Source organism: Equus caballus, chromosome 15, assembly GCF_041296265.1.
Source record: "Equus caballus isolate H_3958 breed thoroughbred chromosome 15, TB-T2T, whole genome shotgun sequence".
Taxonomy (NCBI): domain Eukaryota; kingdom Metazoa; phylum Chordata; class Mammalia; order Perissodactyla; family Equidae; genus Equus; species Equus caballus.
In genome coordinates this window covers 31,352,719-31,371,993 of record NC_091698.1, presented here as the reverse complement: position 1 = coordinate 31,371,993, position 19,275 = coordinate 31,352,719, and the positions used below count along the sequence as shown (strand labels likewise).

General features: G+C 43.2%; 1 protein-coding gene across 6 annotated transcripts; it reads right to left on the bottom strand.

The window, feature by feature from the left end:
- Positions 1-3,823: 3,823 nt before the first annotated feature.
- IL36G (interleukin 36 gamma) lies at positions 3,824-18,331 on the bottom strand. 6 transcript variants are annotated; one of them, XM_070236179.1, is made up of 7 exons: positions 15,663-15,699; positions 14,134-14,208; positions 13,885-13,991; positions 11,388-11,455; positions 10,795-10,899; positions 9,790-9,929; positions 3,824-6,322 (listed from the first exon to the last, which is right to left on the bottom strand). In XM_070236179.1, exons 4-7 carry the CDS (start codon positions 11,434-11,436, stop codon positions 6,113-6,115), a joined length of 504 nt encoding a protein of 167 aa, XP_070092280.1. In that variant the 5' UTR covers positions 11,437-11,455; positions 13,885-13,991; positions 14,134-14,208; positions 15,663-15,699; the 3' UTR covers positions 3,824-6,112. The 6 variants fall into 6 exon arrangements, with proteins under 6 accessions (XP_070092280.1, XP_014586524.1, XP_001495800.2 ...); XM_014731038.3 differs by lacking the exons at positions 14,134-14,208; positions 15,663-15,699 and adding an exon at positions 17,451-18,331; XM_001495750.6 differs by lacking the exon at positions 14,134-14,208 and having other exon boundaries at positions 15,663-15,758.
- Between the last annotated feature and the right edge of the window lie 944 nt (positions 18,332-19,275).

The window sequence follows — 19,275 nt, the reverse complement described above, 5'->3', positions numbered from 1 at the left end:
ACTGGACAGCCACATGCAAAAGAACGAAAGTAGACCATTATCTTACACCACACACAAAAATTAACTCCAAATCATTTAAATACTTGAATGTAAGATCTGAAGCCATTAAACTTCTAGAAGAAAACATAGGCAGTATGTTTTTTGACATTAGTCTTAGCATATTTTCAAGCACCATCTCTGATGGGGCAAGGGAAACAGTAGAAAGAATAAACAAATGGGACTACATCAAACTAAAAAGCTTCTGCACAGCAAAGGAAACCATCAACTAAATGAAAAGACACATAAAAATTGGAAGAAGATATTTGCAAACCATACATCTGATAAGGGGTTAATATCCAAAATATACAAAGAACTAATACATCTCAACCATGAAAAATCTAACAAGCCAATTAAAAAATGAGCCAAAGATCTGAACAGACATTTCTCCAAAGAGGATATACAGATGGCCACCAGGCACATGAAAAGATGTTCAACATCATTAACTATCAGAGAAATGCAAATCAAAACTACAATGAGAGGGGGCTGGCCCCATGGCCGAGTGGTTGAGTTTGCGCGCTCCGCTGCAGGCGGCCCAGTGTTTCATTGGTTCGAATCCTGGGCGCGGACATGGCACTGCTCATCAAACCACGCTGAGGCAGCATCCCACATACCACAACTAGAAGGACCCACAACGAAGAATATACAACTATGTACCGGGGGGCTTTGGGGAGAAAAAGGAAAAAATAAAATCTTTAAAAAACAAAAACAACAACAAAAAACTACAATGAGATATCAGTTCACTCTCATCAGAATGGCTATAATTAACAAGACAGGAAACAATAAATGTTGGAGAGGAGGTGGAGAAAAGGGAACTCTCATACACTGCTGGTGGGAGTGCAAACTGGTGCAGCCACTATGGAAAACAGTATGGAGATTCCTCAAGAAATTAAGAATAGAACTACCATATGATCCAGCTATTCCACTGCTGGGTATTTATCCAAAGAACATGAAAACATGAATGCATAAAGATACATGCACCCCTTTGTTCATTGCAGGATTATTCACAATAGCCAAGACTCGGAAGCAACCTAGTTGCCCATCAAGGGACGAATGTATAAAGAAGATGTGGTATATATACGCAATGGAATACTACTCAGCCATAAAAATGATGAAATCCAGCCATCTGTGACAACATGGATAGACCTTGAGGGTATTATGCTAAGTGAAAGAAGTCAGAGGGAAAAAGTCAAATACTGTATGATCTCACTCAAAAGAAGAAGATAAAACCACCACAAATAAACACATAGAAACAGAGATTAGATTGGCGGTTACCAGATGGGAAGGGGGGAAGGGAGGAGGGCAAAAGGAGTGATTAAGCACACGTGTGTGGTGATGGATTGTAATTAGTCTTCGGGTGGTGCACATGAAGTAATCTACACAGAAATCAAAATATAATGATGTACACCTGAAATATATATAATGCTATTAAACCAATGTTACTGCAAGAAAAAAAAAGAAAATAGGTCTATTCTACTCTTGTACTAATTGATAGATTGACTGGGTATGGAATTCTATGATGGAAATCATTTTCCTTCAGAATGTAGAAAGCATCCTTCCATTGACTTCTGGCTTACTATGTTGCTGCAGAGAAAAGCAAAGCCATTGTGGTGGTTTTTGATTCTATGGGTGTGATGTTTTAGCTCTACGGCAGCTTTTAGAATCTTCTATCTCTCATTACCCCCACCAAAGTAACTGCTTTTCTGATTTCTATCATCATAGATTAGTTTTACCTATTCTTGAACTGCTTGTAAACAAAATCACACAATACGAACCCTTTTGTGTCTGGCATCCTCAATGTTTTCGGCATTAATCCAGTTGAATGTCTATTGGTAGTTCGTTTCTTTTTATTGCTGAGTAGTATTCCTTTGTATGAATATAACACATCTTGTTTATCCATTCACTGGCCAATGGAAATTTGGGTTCTTTCCAGCTATGGAACATTATGAAATTTTATTTGAGAGTTTGGATATTTTTATACAAGTCATTTTGTTCAATTCACTTTTTTTTTCTTTTTGAGGAAGGTTAGCCCTGAGCTAACATCTGCCACCAATCCTCCTCTTTTTACTGAGGAAGACCGGCCCTGAGCTAACATCTGTGCCCATCTTCTTCTACTTTATATGTGGGATGCCGGCCACATCATGGCTTGACAAGTGATGCACAGGTGTGCACCCAGGATCCGAAACAGCAAACCCCAGGACACCAAAGCAGAACGTGCAAACGGAATCTCTGCACCAGGCTGGCCCCTGTTCAATTCACTTTTGAATCACTCAAGTGAGAACAACCTTACAGAAGTAAATGTCAACAAAATCAACAAGTATAAATCTCTATATATCTCTTTATTTCTGTAGAAGCACATAAATCATCCCAAGCATGACTAATCTGAATCTTTTTACATGTGAAACTCCACTGGGATGGACCAGAGGAGTATTTCCCAGGCTTGGTTAATCAGCATTCCTTAGGGTCCTTAGTAAAATATTGATTCTGAGGTCCTGCTCTAAACCTAGTAACTTGGAATTTCGAGGGGAATGGGTTTTAATTTACTAGGTTTGGAGTCTAAATACCTGGGTTTTTAGTGCCCACCCCAGGTGATTTTGATGTTGTTTCAAGTTTGAGAAATACAGGTACACAATACATTTCAGCATTTATATCATTACATAACACACATATGTTTAGATGGCCAAGGGTGATCCGCCCTGGGTGGGTCATCTGCTGACACCCTGCTAGATAAGGACAGCGCTAATGACGGGAGGGGGTGGCTCACACTTTGCTCTGCTGTCTTGCTCTGCGTAATTGCTGCTGATTTCTCACACAGTGTCTCATAACATTCCAGGTCCAGGAGACAGAAATTGAAAGACCAAAATCAAGAGTATCATTATTTCCAGTTCTATTACTAAATGTCAGTGCCACTCTCATCAAGTTGTGTCCACTCCGTGTACCTCCCTTTTCTCACTCACAAAATGAAAAGGCTAAAGGAGATGATGTCATTAAGAAAATTATCCAAATCTAAAAAAAAATGCAAAAAGATCATTGTATGCCTTTTCAATGTCATACTAGAGCATTGTCTAGCAGGGCCACCCAAGTTTCATCTTACTCACTATAAAAACAACTTTATGTGACTTACCACTTACTATTAACTTGTAGAAAACATAAAAAGCATATGATTTTTGTCCAGTAGAGATGCAAATGACATCAGTCTGGTAGAAAAGATAATGTCTAAAGTTGGTACTTCAAGAAATAGAAGTACAAACTGTTAAAAAAGAAATAACAGGCCCAAAATGGAGTCATTTCGCCCCATGACAGCAAATCAAGATTTCATTATGGTTTCAACCTATGGCAGGAATGTGACCTTGTTAACAGTCACTCTGAAATTTCCTGATTAGCACTGGTGAGATAATTACATGATAAAACCCCTGCCTTTCCCTTTCCCCTAAGAGAAGATGCCCTGGCCTGAAACTATGCTTTCTTCTCTTTCACTAACAACTTCCTTACCGCACCCTCCTTCTGCCTATAAAACCTTCCATCTGTACAGTTCTCAGAGTATCTCTCTGCTTGCTACATGGATGCTGCCCCATTCACGAACCAGTGAGTGAAGCCAATTAGATCTTCAAATTTACTCGGTTGAAATTTTGTTTTTAACAAAGGATATACCCAGACACACGAAGGAAAAATGGGAAAAGAACTGAAAAGAGTTAGCAGGTGCTTCACGGAAATAGTACTGGGACAGGAGAATATTGCTTTTACCCCAGACATGTATTACTTTGGTAAGAATATTCTTTTAAACAACTTTTTAAAGTCTAAGAAATAAAAATTAATGTTTTATTGACATGAAGAATTATTAAGTACAAACATTGTTCTCAAGGTCCTGGAGGCAGCATCTTCAGTCCTCATGCCCAGTTGTTCATGAGTTAAGAGACAGTGTCTTCAGGTCCAGCTTCAGGAAGCAGCCTTTGCCCTTCGGGGATCCTGGTGCCAGAAGATATCAGCCCCAAAGCAGCTTGACAGAGAAACACCCCACTCAACTGTTTTCTCTGCAATTGTGATTTTGGTAGCAAGTTTCTCGATTCCTTCCCTGGAATCCAAAAGCCCCTCGCCCAGTGCATCAGGCCCTTGACAGTACCTATGTGCTAAAGAGCCAAAGGAACAAAATCCTTCAGTGAATGTTGGCCCGGAGCTCCTGGTACTCAAACTCAAGAGCATTTGATACAGCAAATATGTGAAAATAGGTGTGCACCAGGCAATTGCCTGAAAATGAGGGTGTTGCTACTCACAGGGGCCTTCTGTGATTTCATATGCTGTGGCAGATCTCAAATGTGATGCGTAAGGCAGGTGTCCATGGAAGTCTGTTCTCCAGGCTCCAGAAGCTATGAGATTATTGTGTTTTCATTTTAATTACACTCTAAATAGTTATCAAAACCTCTTTTGGATCAACAGGATGACCACTTTACCTTTGAATCCAGCTACATGACACCAGGACTCATATTTGAGGTTTTGTTTGAGCTCTTCTGTGCCAAGTGTCAATCCAAGGAGTCACAGAGCCGGCACGAATAAAGTTTTCACAGTAGAGAAAGGAGATGGGGAAACTGAATCATCACACAGCCTGTGGTAGGATGGCAATGCTGTAGCACTCAGAACTATAATCATGTCACAAGCAAATGTGTCATAAGATCCCAGTTGTCAGATGTAACAACTGACAATGTAACAATGTAAATTGGCAGATGTAACAAGCTGCCACCATTTATTAGCAGTGAGTACAGCAGTAAATATCCAGTGACTAATTATTCTATTTGATATTCTAAAACTAATTAGCATAGTGCCATTTTAATGTTGATTTTTATAAAACTGCAGTGCTAAAATTATATTTAGTTGAAGAAGAACACTTTAAAGAATCAAGAGACATTGTAATAAATCAGTGCTTACTGATTGCTCACTGGCATGCCTAGCAGAGTATGTGGTCTGATTGTCCAAAAGCAGAAAAAAAAAACCCTTAAGTTACTGGTGCTATTTTGGAGACAGTACTTAAGCAAACAGAATATTCTGCGTTTGTAGTATCAGGGTCAAAAGAAGAAATCTATCATATACAGGACCAGATCTGAGCTACGTCTTTCTCCAGTTATACCCACAATCAGTTATTAAATTTCATCAGAATACATCACCAGAAGCATGGCTGGGGAGTGACCCAGGCTATCTGTTCCACAAAAAGTACCTTTACTACAGTTTTTAAAGGGCATATGTGGATGCTGAGTTTGCCTGAAAGGAAAAGACTGGAGGAAGCAGGGAGAAAGCAAAGCTGTGAGACTGTAGAGAAAGTATACAGCTAGTGGTGCTTTCACATGCTTAACCTCCCACGCACCCAGTCACCATGGATCACTGTCCCTTCTCCCCCAGTCCTGGGCTCACCCACTGTGACGTCCTCATTCAATTCCTCTTTTGCTAATTTCAGGTTACTCTTTGTTTTCTGTTTCATTCTATATCTGTTTTAGTCTTTTTATGGTATGAACATATGAAGTTTATATTTGGCTTTCTGTTTACACGTTAGAATTAGGACAAAAATATTTTATTACTGTTAAACATTATTTTTCTTTAAAAGGGCCTAACCCTTAACAGGATGTATCACACACTTGGAGGTGTACTGGCAACCTATAGAGAATACAGAAAATGTAATCCAAGTAGGAAAGAAAACAAAGCAAAAGAAAAACAAAGATCATTTGCACGGTAGCCACGCGATCTTGGGTAAGATTCATGAGCTCTGGGCTTTTTCATGTCCACCCTCAGGAGAAGGCTCTACCATCTTTGGGTCCTGATGTGCTCATGCAAATGGCTTGTGGGCAGGACAGCTTCAGCTTGGGAGAAGAGCCTTACACCACCCCTCCCTCCTGCTCTGAGCCCATATTCTATTCCTCGGTTGTCATGAAGTCACCGCTTCTGCTCCATTCACAAATGAGATGAGAACAGGGCCCAGCTCACCTCTCAGCACTGATGTGAAATGACACTGCAATAATATAGATGAAAACACACTAGGAACTAGAAAATTTAAGACAAAACCTCTGACTAAGCTGCCACCTCCAGGCTGAGTTCAAGCACTGAAATCGATGTTGAAGGCAGTATTGTGCACTGCCCCCTGGTCAGAAGTGAGGAAGATCGGCTGGCCTCTCTCGGAGGAGGCGATGAACCAGCCAGGGAAGGCCACGGACTCGAAGGTGGAGGTCCTGCCAGTCTTGACGTGGTAGAAGAGGAAGGGCTTCACGGGCTCAGCTTGGTTGTACAGCTCCAATATCTTCTGCTCCTGAAACGTGACAGAGAATGCCCAGGAGGAGAAGCTGAGGCTGTTTGAGTAGTTCAAGGTTACCTGTACACAACTACTAAGTGTTCCAAAGATCGAGAGGGCCTTATCCCTCTTTTAGAGCGGGCCTGGATGCACACGTTTCAAAGGAGCAGCAGAGTAAGCATGCAGGAAAGCTCACCTGCCCAGGTCCCAGCCTCTAATCCAGAGATGGCGTCAGACAGACGCAAGGGACAGGTTAATGAACAAGTGGCCACACTGGAACAATAAATTGGAATTCTCCTTACAAAAGAGGCTGGGAGGGCCCTCTAGAAAAGGGAAGGAGATGCAAATTTGCAGCAGTAAGCCAAGGACCGCCCTCACCAAAGCCGCACCAGGGAGAGCCACCAGCCTGCAAGAACCACTGCTCTGACAAAGGATGGCCAGGCTGGGGGTGTGGGTCTCTGACCAACTGCCCACATGTGAGAAAGGTCAATGCCGGGAAAAAGACACAAGAAGGTCTGACAAAACAAAGGATTTGCATGCAAAGGAACAAGGCAAATAGAGCAATCAGAAAATGCCTTCTTTTATAAAGAAGTAGATTTTGCATATGTATATATTTGTATATGCATAAATTGTATATTTAGCTAAAATAAGTATTTCTAAGTAAAATTACATATGTGTAAGATCTCCAGAGAGACATAAGAATCCTCCGTAATGCAGGCCATTCTCCCCTGACGGGGGAGTTCTTCCATAAGATTCCTTTACTCCGCTAATGACTTCCAGTGAATCTCTCCAATTCTTTGGGTGGCCAAAAACCTAGGAGTCACTTTGATACCGCTTTCTTCAATCCCAGCAGCAAGGCCTGTGAACTCTATTTCCAAAATATTTCCTGAACAGGCCACTTCTCATACCCCTCACACACTCCCAAAGCCCCAATCTATCACCTGCTCCCTTCCTTACCATCCGTTCTCCACAAAGCAGATGAATGACCTTTCAACTGAAACCACTGAATAAATAGGATTGTGTTATCTTCTGGCTTAAATGTTTTATATGATTTTCAATTGTATTACAATAAAATCCAAACTTTTTCACAAAGCCTGCAGGGTCTATGCCGTTCAGCTCTTGCCCACCTCACTGCCCTTACCTCCTATCACTTCTCTGCATGCTCACTCTGCTCTGGCCACACCCATCTTTTTCCTTCCCCTCAGACATGGAGGTATTCCTGCCCCAGGGCCCTGGCACTTACTCTCACTCCCCCGGATGCTCTGCCCCCCATCTTCCCATGGCCAACTCCTTCCCATTACTCAGCTCCCAGCTCAAATGCCACCTCATTGGGGAGAAACTCCATGAATTTCCTAGCCAAAGGAGGTCTCAAACCCCCTCCTCCTACCCACCACTATCTCATTACTGGGTTATTTTCTTCATTAGTTCCAATCCCTCTCTGAACTTAGCACATTTATTCACCAGTCATTTAATTATTGCCAGACTTGTTCATCTTAAGAAGAACAGACTATATTCCTTAACATGTAGAAACTCAGTGGAAATATGTTGACTGTTTAATAAATAAAAGGACACTTTCCCATTTCAAACTCTAATGCCTCCTTCTCCATCCTTACTTTCAGCTTCCTGCCTGGGAAGGACTGGGTGACAGGCTTCATCTGCACTCACCAACTTAAGGGTATTCCTCTAGCCATTCTCCCTGCTTTCTCATACTCCATCAGTCTTGCTTTCTCTGCTCAATCATTCCTATCAGCATATTCGCTGTCATTTCACCATCTTCAAATTAACTATTTTGATTGCCCACCACCACTCCCAATTCCCCTTTGCAGAAAACTCCTTGTAACAGTTGTCTGTATTTGCTGGCTCTAATTTCTCTCCCCCAATTCCTCTCTTAACCTCAACTCCACCCAAACTTTGGCCTCTGCCACTGCACCAACACTGCTCTCATGAAGGTCCCTAATGACCTGTACATTGCTGAATGCGACAGTCAATTCTCAGTCTGTCTGAGGACAAAATCACAATCAAAGGGCAGCTTAGCAGACAGGACATAGCTGAAAATGTAATTCTCAGTCACTGTCTTCTTTTTTCTTTTGTCAGTCCTTGTCTTGATCACATTCCACATTCACTCTGTCAGGAAATCCTGTTGCCTCAATTTTTAAAATTTCCAGAATCTGACCAGCTTCTCCCTATCTCCCTTGCTGTCCCCTTGCCCACCAAATCACACCTAGATCACCCCAAAGCCTGCCACAGGACTTTCATTCTTGTCCCCCACAATCTATTCTCAATGCAGCCAAAATAATCCTTTTCAAACCTATGTCTATTCATGTCACTCTTCTATTCAAAACATTCTAATAATTTCCCATTTCACTCAGATTGAAAGTTAAAATCCTTACAAAGACCGTCAAGGCCCTTCATGATCTATCTTTCTCTCTCTGAACTTCTCCTTCCTCAATTCACTCCTGCCACACTGGTTTCTTCACTAGTCCTGAACTTGTTCTTGCTGGACACCCTGCTGGCTAACTCCACTGCCTCCGTCTACTCTCTGCTAAGATCTTACCTTCCCAATGATGCCTCTTGCACTATTTAGCAGGAAAACCTGACTCCACCTGTCCCTGGCACTTCCAGTCTTTTTATCCTGCTCTAATTGTTCTTTTCCAGGGGACGTAACACCCTGTGACATATCACCAAATTACCTGTTATTATACTTATTGTTTACCATTTTTCTCCTCCCACTAGAATCCAGGCCCCATGAGGGCAGGGCTCTTGGCCATTCTGTACACTGATGTATTTCAAATGCCCATGACAGTGCTGGAGACCAATAAGAATCCACACATTTGCTGAATTGAATTAAATTGAATTGAGCTGAATTGAATTAAACTGAAGTTTATGAAACTGAAGTCTAAGGAATAAGTCTTTTTTATAACAAGTAGTTATAAAAATTTAAAAAAAGAACCAACTAGAAAGCTTGAGAATTGACATGGTAAAGATTGACATTTCAGAAAACACAGTAGAAAGATGATTTTGCAGATGGGACAAGACTTAAAATGTAATCATGACCTGGAAGATTGAACAAAGAAATTCTCCTAGAATGCAACACCAAAAAGGAAAAGAAAAGTAAAGTAAAGAAAAACAATGAATGGATAGAAAGTATGGAAAGTTAGAGGAGATATTGAAGTGAGATCTAGAAATTCTAACGACTGACGGATAGGAATTCCAAAAGAAGAGAGAAGGCAGAATGAAAAAAAGAATATACTTGAAGAATCCATGGCTCAGAACATCTCAATATTCAAGAAAGACAAGAGTCCTCAACTAGTGAGGGGCAGGATAAATCAAAGAAAAGTCTATTTCATGCACGTAACTCAAAAGGAGTTAGGAAAATATGCTTAGGAACAGGAGAATATTTCTTGTTTAATTGTAGAATTAGATTTTTCTACCACTTGTAAAAGAAATTGCCTTTTTTTTAAAATAAATTTTTCTTAGTCACTCACCTTCAGTTGCAGTGTGGGTTGCCCTTCAACGTCCTCACAAGACAGACACATTTCTGGATCCTGGATCCCCAGATAAATGGGAATCCCTTTGCCTTGTTCAAGAGACTCTGGATACTTACATGGGACAACAGTGACCGTGACTATAAAGATAAGAGGGGAGATGGTGTCAGTGTCCTTTAGAAGTCAGGAAAAAACCAGTATTTTCCAGGTGCATATGGAAGAGACCTTAAGAGTGCAATCCCTGCTACGCTAGACCTTCCAAATGGCCAACCACTATATTCATTCATTCATTCACACCATGTGCCAATCACTGCCCTAGGAAATGGACCAAACACAAAGAGTTAAACAGACGGCAGACCCTGCCCATGAGATTTTCACATCTCTGCTTACACATCTGGAGGTGGAAAGCTCCAACCCCAAGCAGCCTCTCTGATCCTTGGAGATCTCTGTCCATTAGCAAGTTTTGCTAATGTGATGTTGAAATCTGCCTTCCTGTGGTATCCACCCATTTCAGGACACTTTCAGGACACTTTGAAGTCGGGCAGAACAAGCTGCTCCTCTTCCATAGGACAAGCCTTTCTCTCACTAAATGGAGCTCTCCTGCTCCTCAGGAAGCTGCTCTAGCCTCTCTGTTATCTTTATCCTGGCCCAAGACAACAATGCTGGGAAAAGTAGAAAGCAGCAGGAAAAGAGGAAGACCAAGTATGAGGTGGATTGACTCCATAAAGGAAGCCATAGGCACGAGTCTACAGAAGCTGAGGAGGTCTGTTGAGGACAAGATATTGTGGACAGCACTCATTCTTAGGGTCACCAGAAGTGGGAGCTGACTTGACCACAAGTAAGAACAACAAGGCATGCCTTCCCAGGCAGGTATGAAATTCTCCTCCCTCCAGGCAAGCCCTACTGTAAAGTCACACTTCAACAAAAGGCTGGCGCCAGCATGCTGGCTGCACAAAGGGGAGGAGGCTGCCTCCTAGGAGCAGCAGCTGCTGGATGACCACTCACCTGCAGCCACTCTGTCACTCCGTGGAACTGTCACGAGGGTCTGACCCTGAAGGATCCACACCTGCTGACTCAAGTCAGAGACCTTGCCAGTCTGAGGTTTATTCACTGAGGTTTAAATGGAAAAGAATAATGAAGAAACGTTATGATTAGGCTGCTTTTCTAGGTGCGAGGAGAAAGATTATCTAATCCAGGCCCTTTAGGAAGGAAGGTCCAGGGTTTACACATGAAAACTGGCAGCACTCAGTGACCTATCAGCCTGGCCTTCTTTTCCAGTAGAGCTGTGGGCTCTGGTGAGGAGGGAAAGGGCTGTAACTGGTCTAAGAGGGTAAACCATCGGTCCCATAGCACATGTGTGTCAAGACCCAGCCATGCTTTTTGATGCCTATTCTGTGTTTGGCCCAATGTTGGGTCTGGAGCTAGAGCAGTGAATAAGCACTGGTCCCCACTCTTGGGAAGCCCACGGTCCACCGGGAGATGGACAGCACTGGGTGGTAAGGGCCATATACAGGGAGGGGCTAAGAATGCTGAGGTGCTCAGAAAAGACAGGTATGAGTGCCTATGTCCCAGGCCTCCAGGCCCCCACCCAACATCACCTGCTTCATGGGTTCTTTCGGGGATAGGGGATCCTCGAACGTCTGACATAGTGGGGTTGTCTCAACACCTGTGGGGACAGCAATAAGAGATATGAGCCTCAGGAGATGTTTCCAAAACCTTCCCAGGACACTGGTTCCTGAGGTCCTTGTTCTGGACAGGGAGCTGGGACGCCTGGCCTGACACAAAGCCCTAATCAGAAAATCTGAGCCACTTCCTGAGAAAAACCCTCAAGGCAGCCTCAGGGGTGGGAGGTCAGGCAGAATTTCCTCCACCCAGAGATCCAGCCAATGATAGTCTCTCCCTAGAAGTTCCAAAGCCAGGCATGACTTTTGTCCTTAAATACCCCCAGCCCTCTATGCCTGCGCGTCCTCCTCCCAGGAGCCCTCCCACCTCTCATTGGCATCTGGTTCTGCCTGGGAGCAGGGGAGGCACTCGTGCCAGGGCAGCTCCTTCAGGATCCTAGCAGCTCCCCATCAGAAGCACCTACCCCCGCACAGGACAAGATACGGAGCCAGCCTGGCATGGCCCCATCCCTTCACTGAGCCCTAAAGCACAGAAAAGAGGGAAAGCTCCAGAGTCAAAAGACTTTCCTGCTATCGGCTGGCAAGGAAAGACCTTTATCGAAAGTACAGGGGACTGAATCACAGCTCCAGCAGCTCCCAAGAGCAGTGACGGGCCCTGACAGAACCTGGGTCATTTATCTGGTGAGCATAGGGAGGCTGCAGCTTCCTTGGTGGGGTGTGACTATTGTATGACGTGAAAGAAAGCCAGTTCCTCCTGCCAGAAGATCCCCTGAGGCCCAGATGAAGAAATCACAGCATCAGCATGAGTATGACCTATCGACACAAATAATCCAAGGTCAATCTATAAATCAAAATTGGGGTGAGTTTAGTATGACCCAGGTTTGAGGACTATTGCCCAGGGACTTCCTTCCCCAAGGAAAGAAGGGCATCAAAGAAGTAGGGTGTACTGAGTGTTTATATACCATCTTGGAACAAAGAGCATATAGCACATATTATAGGAATGTCCCTTTTACTACTGTCTCGAGATGCTTAGCTGGCACAGTAGGTCGGTGGTCAGCAGGTCAGTGGTCACAAGGTGAGCACAGCAGGTCAGTAATTAATCCTTAGTCTCCAAGAAGAGATGCTTATCCTTAAAGAAATGCTGATATGGGGGGAAGTTACATCCCTATCTTTAACAGCATCATTCTTTGTTTTTGTTTTTGTTTTGCTTTGTTTTTGCTGAAGAAGATTAGCCCTGAGCTAACATCTGTTGCCAATCTTCCTCTTTTTTTGTTTGAGGAAGATTAGCCCTAAACTAATATCTGTGCCAATCTTCCTCCACTGTATATGTTGGTCACTGCCACGGAGTGGCATGGCTGAGGAGTGGTGTACGTCCCTACCTGGGATCCAAACCCGCAAACCCCAGGCCACCAAAGCAGAGTGTGCTAACTTAGCCACCATGCCACCAGGCCAGCCCATAAGGGCGTCATTCTTACCTCTGGGACATAGCGAATGTTTAAACAGTTGTACAATACATGCTCAAGAGACCACATCAGGCCCTTTCGGCAAAACAAGGCCAGGCCAAATTCGTTTTAAACCAAATGGCTCCCTCCAACCTATATATACCCCAATATATATTATTGCTTTTCATTTATTTATCAGACCTGTCTGAGCTTCCTGAGCAGTAAGCACCCAGTCAAGCCCTACAAGTAATAGAGGACAGACCCTGGGCTTCTCAGAAAGGGGAGACTGAGGGATTTCCCCAGAGCTCAGTTCTCCTGCTGTGTCACTCCTGGGCTAGGACTGGAAATGCCAGGCCCTTCGTGGAGGGAGACCTTCTCCTGGGGCTGGGAAGTTGCCCTTTACAGTCCCACTAAGCGAATCCTGTGATTGCAAAATTAGCTGGGTGCTTCAGGCAGGATCCATATGGCAATCCTGGTCACAACTGCTCCATCTCAGGCCACCCCTGAAAGGATAGTTAGGCTGCAAGCTCCCTACCTCTGCTCTTTCAGTCCCTCAGAGACGCACCTCCATTCCCTGGGGGAGCCACAGGCCCTGAGCAGCACACCCTTAACTGAGGCAAGCCTGGTCCCTGGTGGCCCCAAAATACAGTGGACTTCAGAACTGCCTAAGGACTAGAGAGGGAGGCAGTGATTTCTCCAGAAACGGAGCCCCAGGTCCCAACTTATCCGCCACCCTCTGCTCTTGTGGTTCAGGACATTTGTAGGTTCTCAATAAATGGTAACGGTTACTTTTCTGTGGATCAAGTTTTTACACACACCCCCATCCCATCCGCTGAAGTCAAGCATAAAAACTTTCTGAGGCACAAGTTAAATTGACTGAAGTGAATTTCAGGAGACAGACTAGAAGCACCTACAACTTCATATTCACCTGTCTAGCTGGGGGGAAAAAAGTGTAAAGAAGAAGACAGAATCTTCTAGGCAACCCTCTGTGAGCCCCTCTTTCCCATCCTGAAAAGAGTCTCTTTGCTCACCCTCTCATACTTTCCACCCCTATCTGGTTTTTGGCCTTGGAGGAACCTAGTCCTTTCCTGCAGAGGTCTCAATCCCATCACTTTTGGCTTCCAGTTTATCTGTCACCCTAGGAGAGAGCACAGTAACAAATTCAGACACACTTCTGCTCAAAGCCAGGCTCAGCCAGTCACCTCTTGAGTCCCCTCTGCCCAGTTGAAGAGCCTCTCCATTATGCATCAGTCAACATATCCCCTTCTTGGGATTCTCACCACAAAATAGCATCTAAAAGACACCATCATCTGGCCTCCAAATTCCTTAGGTCTCTGTTTCAATCAGGAGCCAGTCTGGAAAGCAGAACCCACACAAGGAATTTCAAACATAGGAAATTGAAAACGAAGAACTGGTTACACATGTGTTAGAAGGCTACAGAGTAAAAAGGAGTTCCCGAGGTATTCCAGATTGTAACAACTGTGGGAAGGAAAGAAGAGGGAACAAAAGAACACAGGTGCTCAAAGGAGGGACCTTGTAGGACTGATGCCAGAGCTCAGAGGGGTCCTCTGCCAAACTGAGGCTCAGACCTCTGAAAAGAGAGTATGGTCTGGTGAGTGCACGAACCACAAAGGTGGAGAGGAGGAGGCAGCCCAGAAGATGCTCAGAGGACCCAAGCGACACAACCTAGAGAACTGTATTTCTATTGATTCAAAAGCCTTTGGGTATGGCTTGAATTTTTCATGCCCAGAAGAAGGTTGCAAAAATCTGTGTATTATGGTCACAAGTGTCCTCTTTAGCCTTAGCCTCTTATTCCACTTGATGCTGACCTTTCCCTAACTTCCTAACATTCAGAGGATACAGCACTTCCCACAATTCTCAGCAATCAGCATCCATTCTGAAGTCTCCAGTTTAAACTTTAGTGTGATCTGGTATCAGAGAAATTAGAGGGAATAAGAGGGATAGTGAAAAGAGGAAAGAACTGAACCATTGGGGTGGATAATTGAAGAGCAGAGAGCCAATCTACAAGAAATGGACCAGCACTTTTGTCTTAGAATAGAAGGGATGAATAATGTGATTATACGATATCTGAGAAGACTATCAATATTTATGTTGGTTATAAAAAGTAAAGAATGTGGTTCTGCTATATAAACATAATTCAGTTTGCCAGATTCTTTCTATTAATGTTTTACTGTCACATAGAACAATGAAAATTATGCACACCATTAAGTGTGGCTTGAATTGAATTCAAATGGGTATTCATAAAGTCAAAGAACTTAGACATGGAAATAATTTTAAGAGATCACAAATAAGTTCAGATTCCAATTTTCAAGCTCTAAGACATTATCATCCAGGCTTGTTCAATAACAACAAGTCCTGCTAGTTTGCTCACATAACATGTCCATGATCTTGATAAGTCATGGAAACCAGGTAGGGCGAGAAAGCTTGAGTATTCACCACCACTAGAATCTCTAGAATCTGCTCATAGATGCACAATCTCCATAACAACTTATTCATGTACCCAAGCTGCCAATCACAACTAATAAAGCAGAAGGGACTGTGAAGTAGTAGAGGTTATGTGGCCCCTGCAGGTGACAAATACACAGAATCAAATTAATAGTAGAATTAGGGATAGAATCTACAACTTCCAACTCCCCAGTCCGGGGCTCTCTGCTATGGTGCCCACCAGCTCCCCTGGGGCTTCTGAGACTACCAAAACCACTGTAGCTTAGGTCCTATCAAGGGCTACCTACCAGCAGGGCTGGCAGTCTGGCCCAGGCATTGCTACTGGAAAAGAACTAGCACTTACCTCAGTTGAACTGATGGAGCAACATGATGTGGACCATGAACCACGGAGGATTGTGTGGGGCTATTTATACTCTAGTAGATCTGGGGAAATGCCCAGGAAATTCCCAGGGCAGCCTCTGCAGGTCAGCCTTTACTCAGCGTGGGTGGGATGATGTAGTTGAACATGCCTGAACCTCTGCTCTCCAAACAGCCCAAGCCCACTGTCCAAGACGTTCTTCCCTGTGGGTTGCCTGATCGTGTCTCCTTGAAACTGCTTTCTTCACGAAACTCCAGACTTTAGGATCTGGGCCAACATGCTATTTAACAGTTTACTCTCCCTCATGTGAAAATGAAGGACAAATCAACAAAAATAACCCCAAACTACTCACCAAAATGGCAGAAATAAATAGCAGAATTAAAAGCACTAAGACAAAAGAACCTATCTGTATAGCTCCAAGAAATGTACGTTTCTCTAAATTTAAAACAACTATGGACTAAATTGTACACTTACGTGCAACTGAAAAATTAAAAATAAACAGCTTAAGCCTTAATTGGACAGCTCATGGTATTTAAGGAAAAGTTGTAGGTTAAATGCCTAAAGTTTGAAATTCCTGGACAAAGAGCCAAATGACAGAGAACTTCTAGCCTTTGCCCAATGATCCACATTACAGAAAAGGCAAAAGCCATGAAGGAAAAGATGATAAATTGAACATCATCAAAATTTTAGAATTTTGGACAAAACACACCATGGAAGAAAGTTAAAGGATAAGGTACCTGGGAGAAAATATTTGCAACCCATCTAACAAGCTAATAGGCTAATAGTTAATACTCAAACTTGTTAAATAGCTCCTGCTAATCAATAAGAAAAATACAGATAATTCTACGTGAGCAATAAATGCAAAAAACATTTCACTGAGAAAAAATATAAATATCCAATAAATAGAAGTAATTATACTGAACCATACTAGTAATTAGCAAATGCAAATCAAAGCAATAACGAGATTCCGTTTCCACCCATCAGAAAGGTACAAATTAAAAAGATGATAATAGGCAATGGTGTAAGGAAATAGACTCACTCACTGTACGAGCGGTGTATGAGTCAGCACAGCCTTTTTAGAAAGGAATTTCACAGGAGCTATTAAAAATCCAAATGTTCATGCCCTTTGAGCCCTCAATTCTACTTCAAAGAATCTAGCAGTTAAGTTACTTGCAGCTTCAAAAGCAGGAAAAACCTGATTCAAAGTGGCTAAACCAATAAAAATGTCGACTCTAGATCACACAATTGGAAGTCCAGAAGTAGTATAGGATCAGGGTTGCTGTTCTGAAAATTCTTTGATGTCAGCAAGAATCAGCATTTTTAATTCTTTCTGAACCAACATTCATAACTTAAGGGCAAGTTCCTTCTAGTCTGTAAGATAAGTGTCTATGATGATCAGAACTGCATGCTCCATCATTTATATCTTATGGTAAAGAGAATGTCTTTCTCACACCAAAGTCTTTCAAGTCTATTTGGGCCAACGTGGGAGCCACGCTGTGTCAATCAAGTCCTAACAAGAAACATATGACACATTCAAATCTGGCAATTTGAGATAAATGTAATAAAGGAGTTATTTACAAAGATGTGGGCAGAGTACACGGAAATCCCAAAGCTAGTTTCAGTAGGATACAGCCCTTACCACCCATAAGCCTGAAGAGACAAGAGAAGAAAGTGGTTACCAGAACTCAGAGAGAGAGAGATTTGTGGAGAGAGATATTTAGCAGGAGCTGTGACCTTTGTCAAGAAAAGCAGTCAGCCTATAAATAGCCTGACCTCACTCTCTTCCCATCTGCCAATTTCCTTCCAGTGGATGTTGAAGGGTCAGTGGAAGTCATCCAGCACAGTCCAAGCCTTTTGCCCCTCACGTCCATGTTCTTCCTCCATGAGTGAGAGATCTGTGTTCCCTATCTCAATCGAAATATAAAAAGACATCAGCTTCTGAGTCATTGTAATTTAGGTCAATGTGGTCATACTCTCAACTGAAACTTTTTTAAAGCCATTCCCAGTATTATTCATATAAGGTGGTTAGAGGAAAAGGCAGGAGTGGCGGGAAACAGTTAAGCAGTCAACTGATACACTCCTTGATTCTATAGCTACTCACAAGGTCTAGTTTGGTAATCCTAGCTGCCTTCTTCCACCCATTCCATGTTCCCCTTACCCTCTACCAGTACCTCAGCTGTATGCTCTTCTTCACCTTGAGGGTGAATCAAGCCTTCTTTTCTGTGGAACCTGAGTCTTTGGTACTCTTCTTTATTGGTGCTGCAGTTTTCTGTTGACAAAAACTACTGGACAAGGGAGTAATAAGACATGCTTGAGGGAATCCCTTGGGTTCCAGACATAGTCCTGTTTACCCCTATTGAGTAGCAGCTTCCCAGTTTTCCCTGATTTCCTGAGTAATCAGGATCAATCACCCCAACCAGTAAGGTGACTCCTTTCTGCTTATTCAGCGACAGGAGGGGCCAAAATGGCCAGGGGGCAATCTCAGCTTCCAGTCTCTCAGATCCTTCACTGTATTCCCTGGAGAAAGCATGTCATTCCTGGGCACAAGAACCTTCAATCTACGGAGGCTAAGGGCACAGAACAAGAAGAAAAAATTCCTACGGTAGGTTATTTGGTTTAAGAGTAAGAGGAGGTACTCCCCCCTACCCCTGCCCGACTTCAAAACCCTTTGGTTCTTGAACCTGTGCATTCCAGTCATGAGGAAGATAGCAACATATATCAGCCAGTGGTTTAAGGAATATACTGCTTCCCGTAAGACAGCACCCTCTCGGACTGTTATGTTCCAGCTGGCACTACATGTGAGTCTTCAACAGACCATTCCACTGTGCTGTCAAGACAGCTGCACGTGGTAAAGCCAATGAATTACATGAGTTGAGCTTGTTGCCACAGTTCCTTTACTGAAAAATGTCTCCCTTGGTCAGAAGGGATGCTATGTGGGACACCTTAGATAAAGTCATGCCGTAAGTCCACAATGGTGTTACTGACAGAAATACCATGAGTTGAGAAGGCAAGTCAGTACACAGAACGTATATCAATCCCTACAGGAAGAAAGCATTGACCTCTTCATGATGGAATAGTCCAATATAATCAGTCTGCCACCAGATAGCTGGCTGATTTTGTCAGGGAATGGTGCCATATCAAGGGTTTTCTGCTGATCTCTGCTGGTGGTGGTTCGGGCACTCATCAGTGGCAATAATCAAATTGAATTTGTTGAGGGGAAGTCAAGCAGCTGAATTCATGCATAACCTCCATATCTGCCACCATGGTCACTTTGGACATGGACCCACTGAGCAGGCAAGTGACTTGGGAAGACTGACATCCACAGGTTGGGTTATCTCGACCTCTAATTTTTTAGAGCCTCCTCTGCAGTAGCTTCTCTTTGGTAAGCATTTGTTTGGAACACAAATATCTTCACACTTCACATCTGTGCCCTCTGAGAGGTTCATCCACATGCCATACTCTACACCTTCTTGTAGCCAATTTTTAAATCTTTGTCTTTCTAAATCCCTGCACAGATAGCCAACCCATTAGCCAGTGCCCACAAATTAGTGTGGATCTATATCTCAGATCTCCTCTAACTTGAAACGAACAAACAAAT

What these genes read in the sequence shown, in the direction of transcription:
- IL36G (XM_014731038.3), bottom strand. Translation starts at nt 11,436, where the DNA reads ATGTCAGACGTTCGAGGATCCCCTATCCCCGAAAGAACCCATGAAGCA. An exon ending in GAGTGACAGAGTGGCTGCAG is followed by an intron (nt 9,930 to 10,794) that starts GTGAGTGGTCAT and finishes TTATCTTTATAG; the next exon opens with TCACGGTCACTGTTGTCCCA. An exon ending in AACCCACACTGCAACTGAAG is followed by an intron (nt 6,323 to 9,789) that starts GTGAGTGACTAA and finishes GTCACGTTTCAG; the next exon opens with GAGCAGAAGATATTGGAGCT.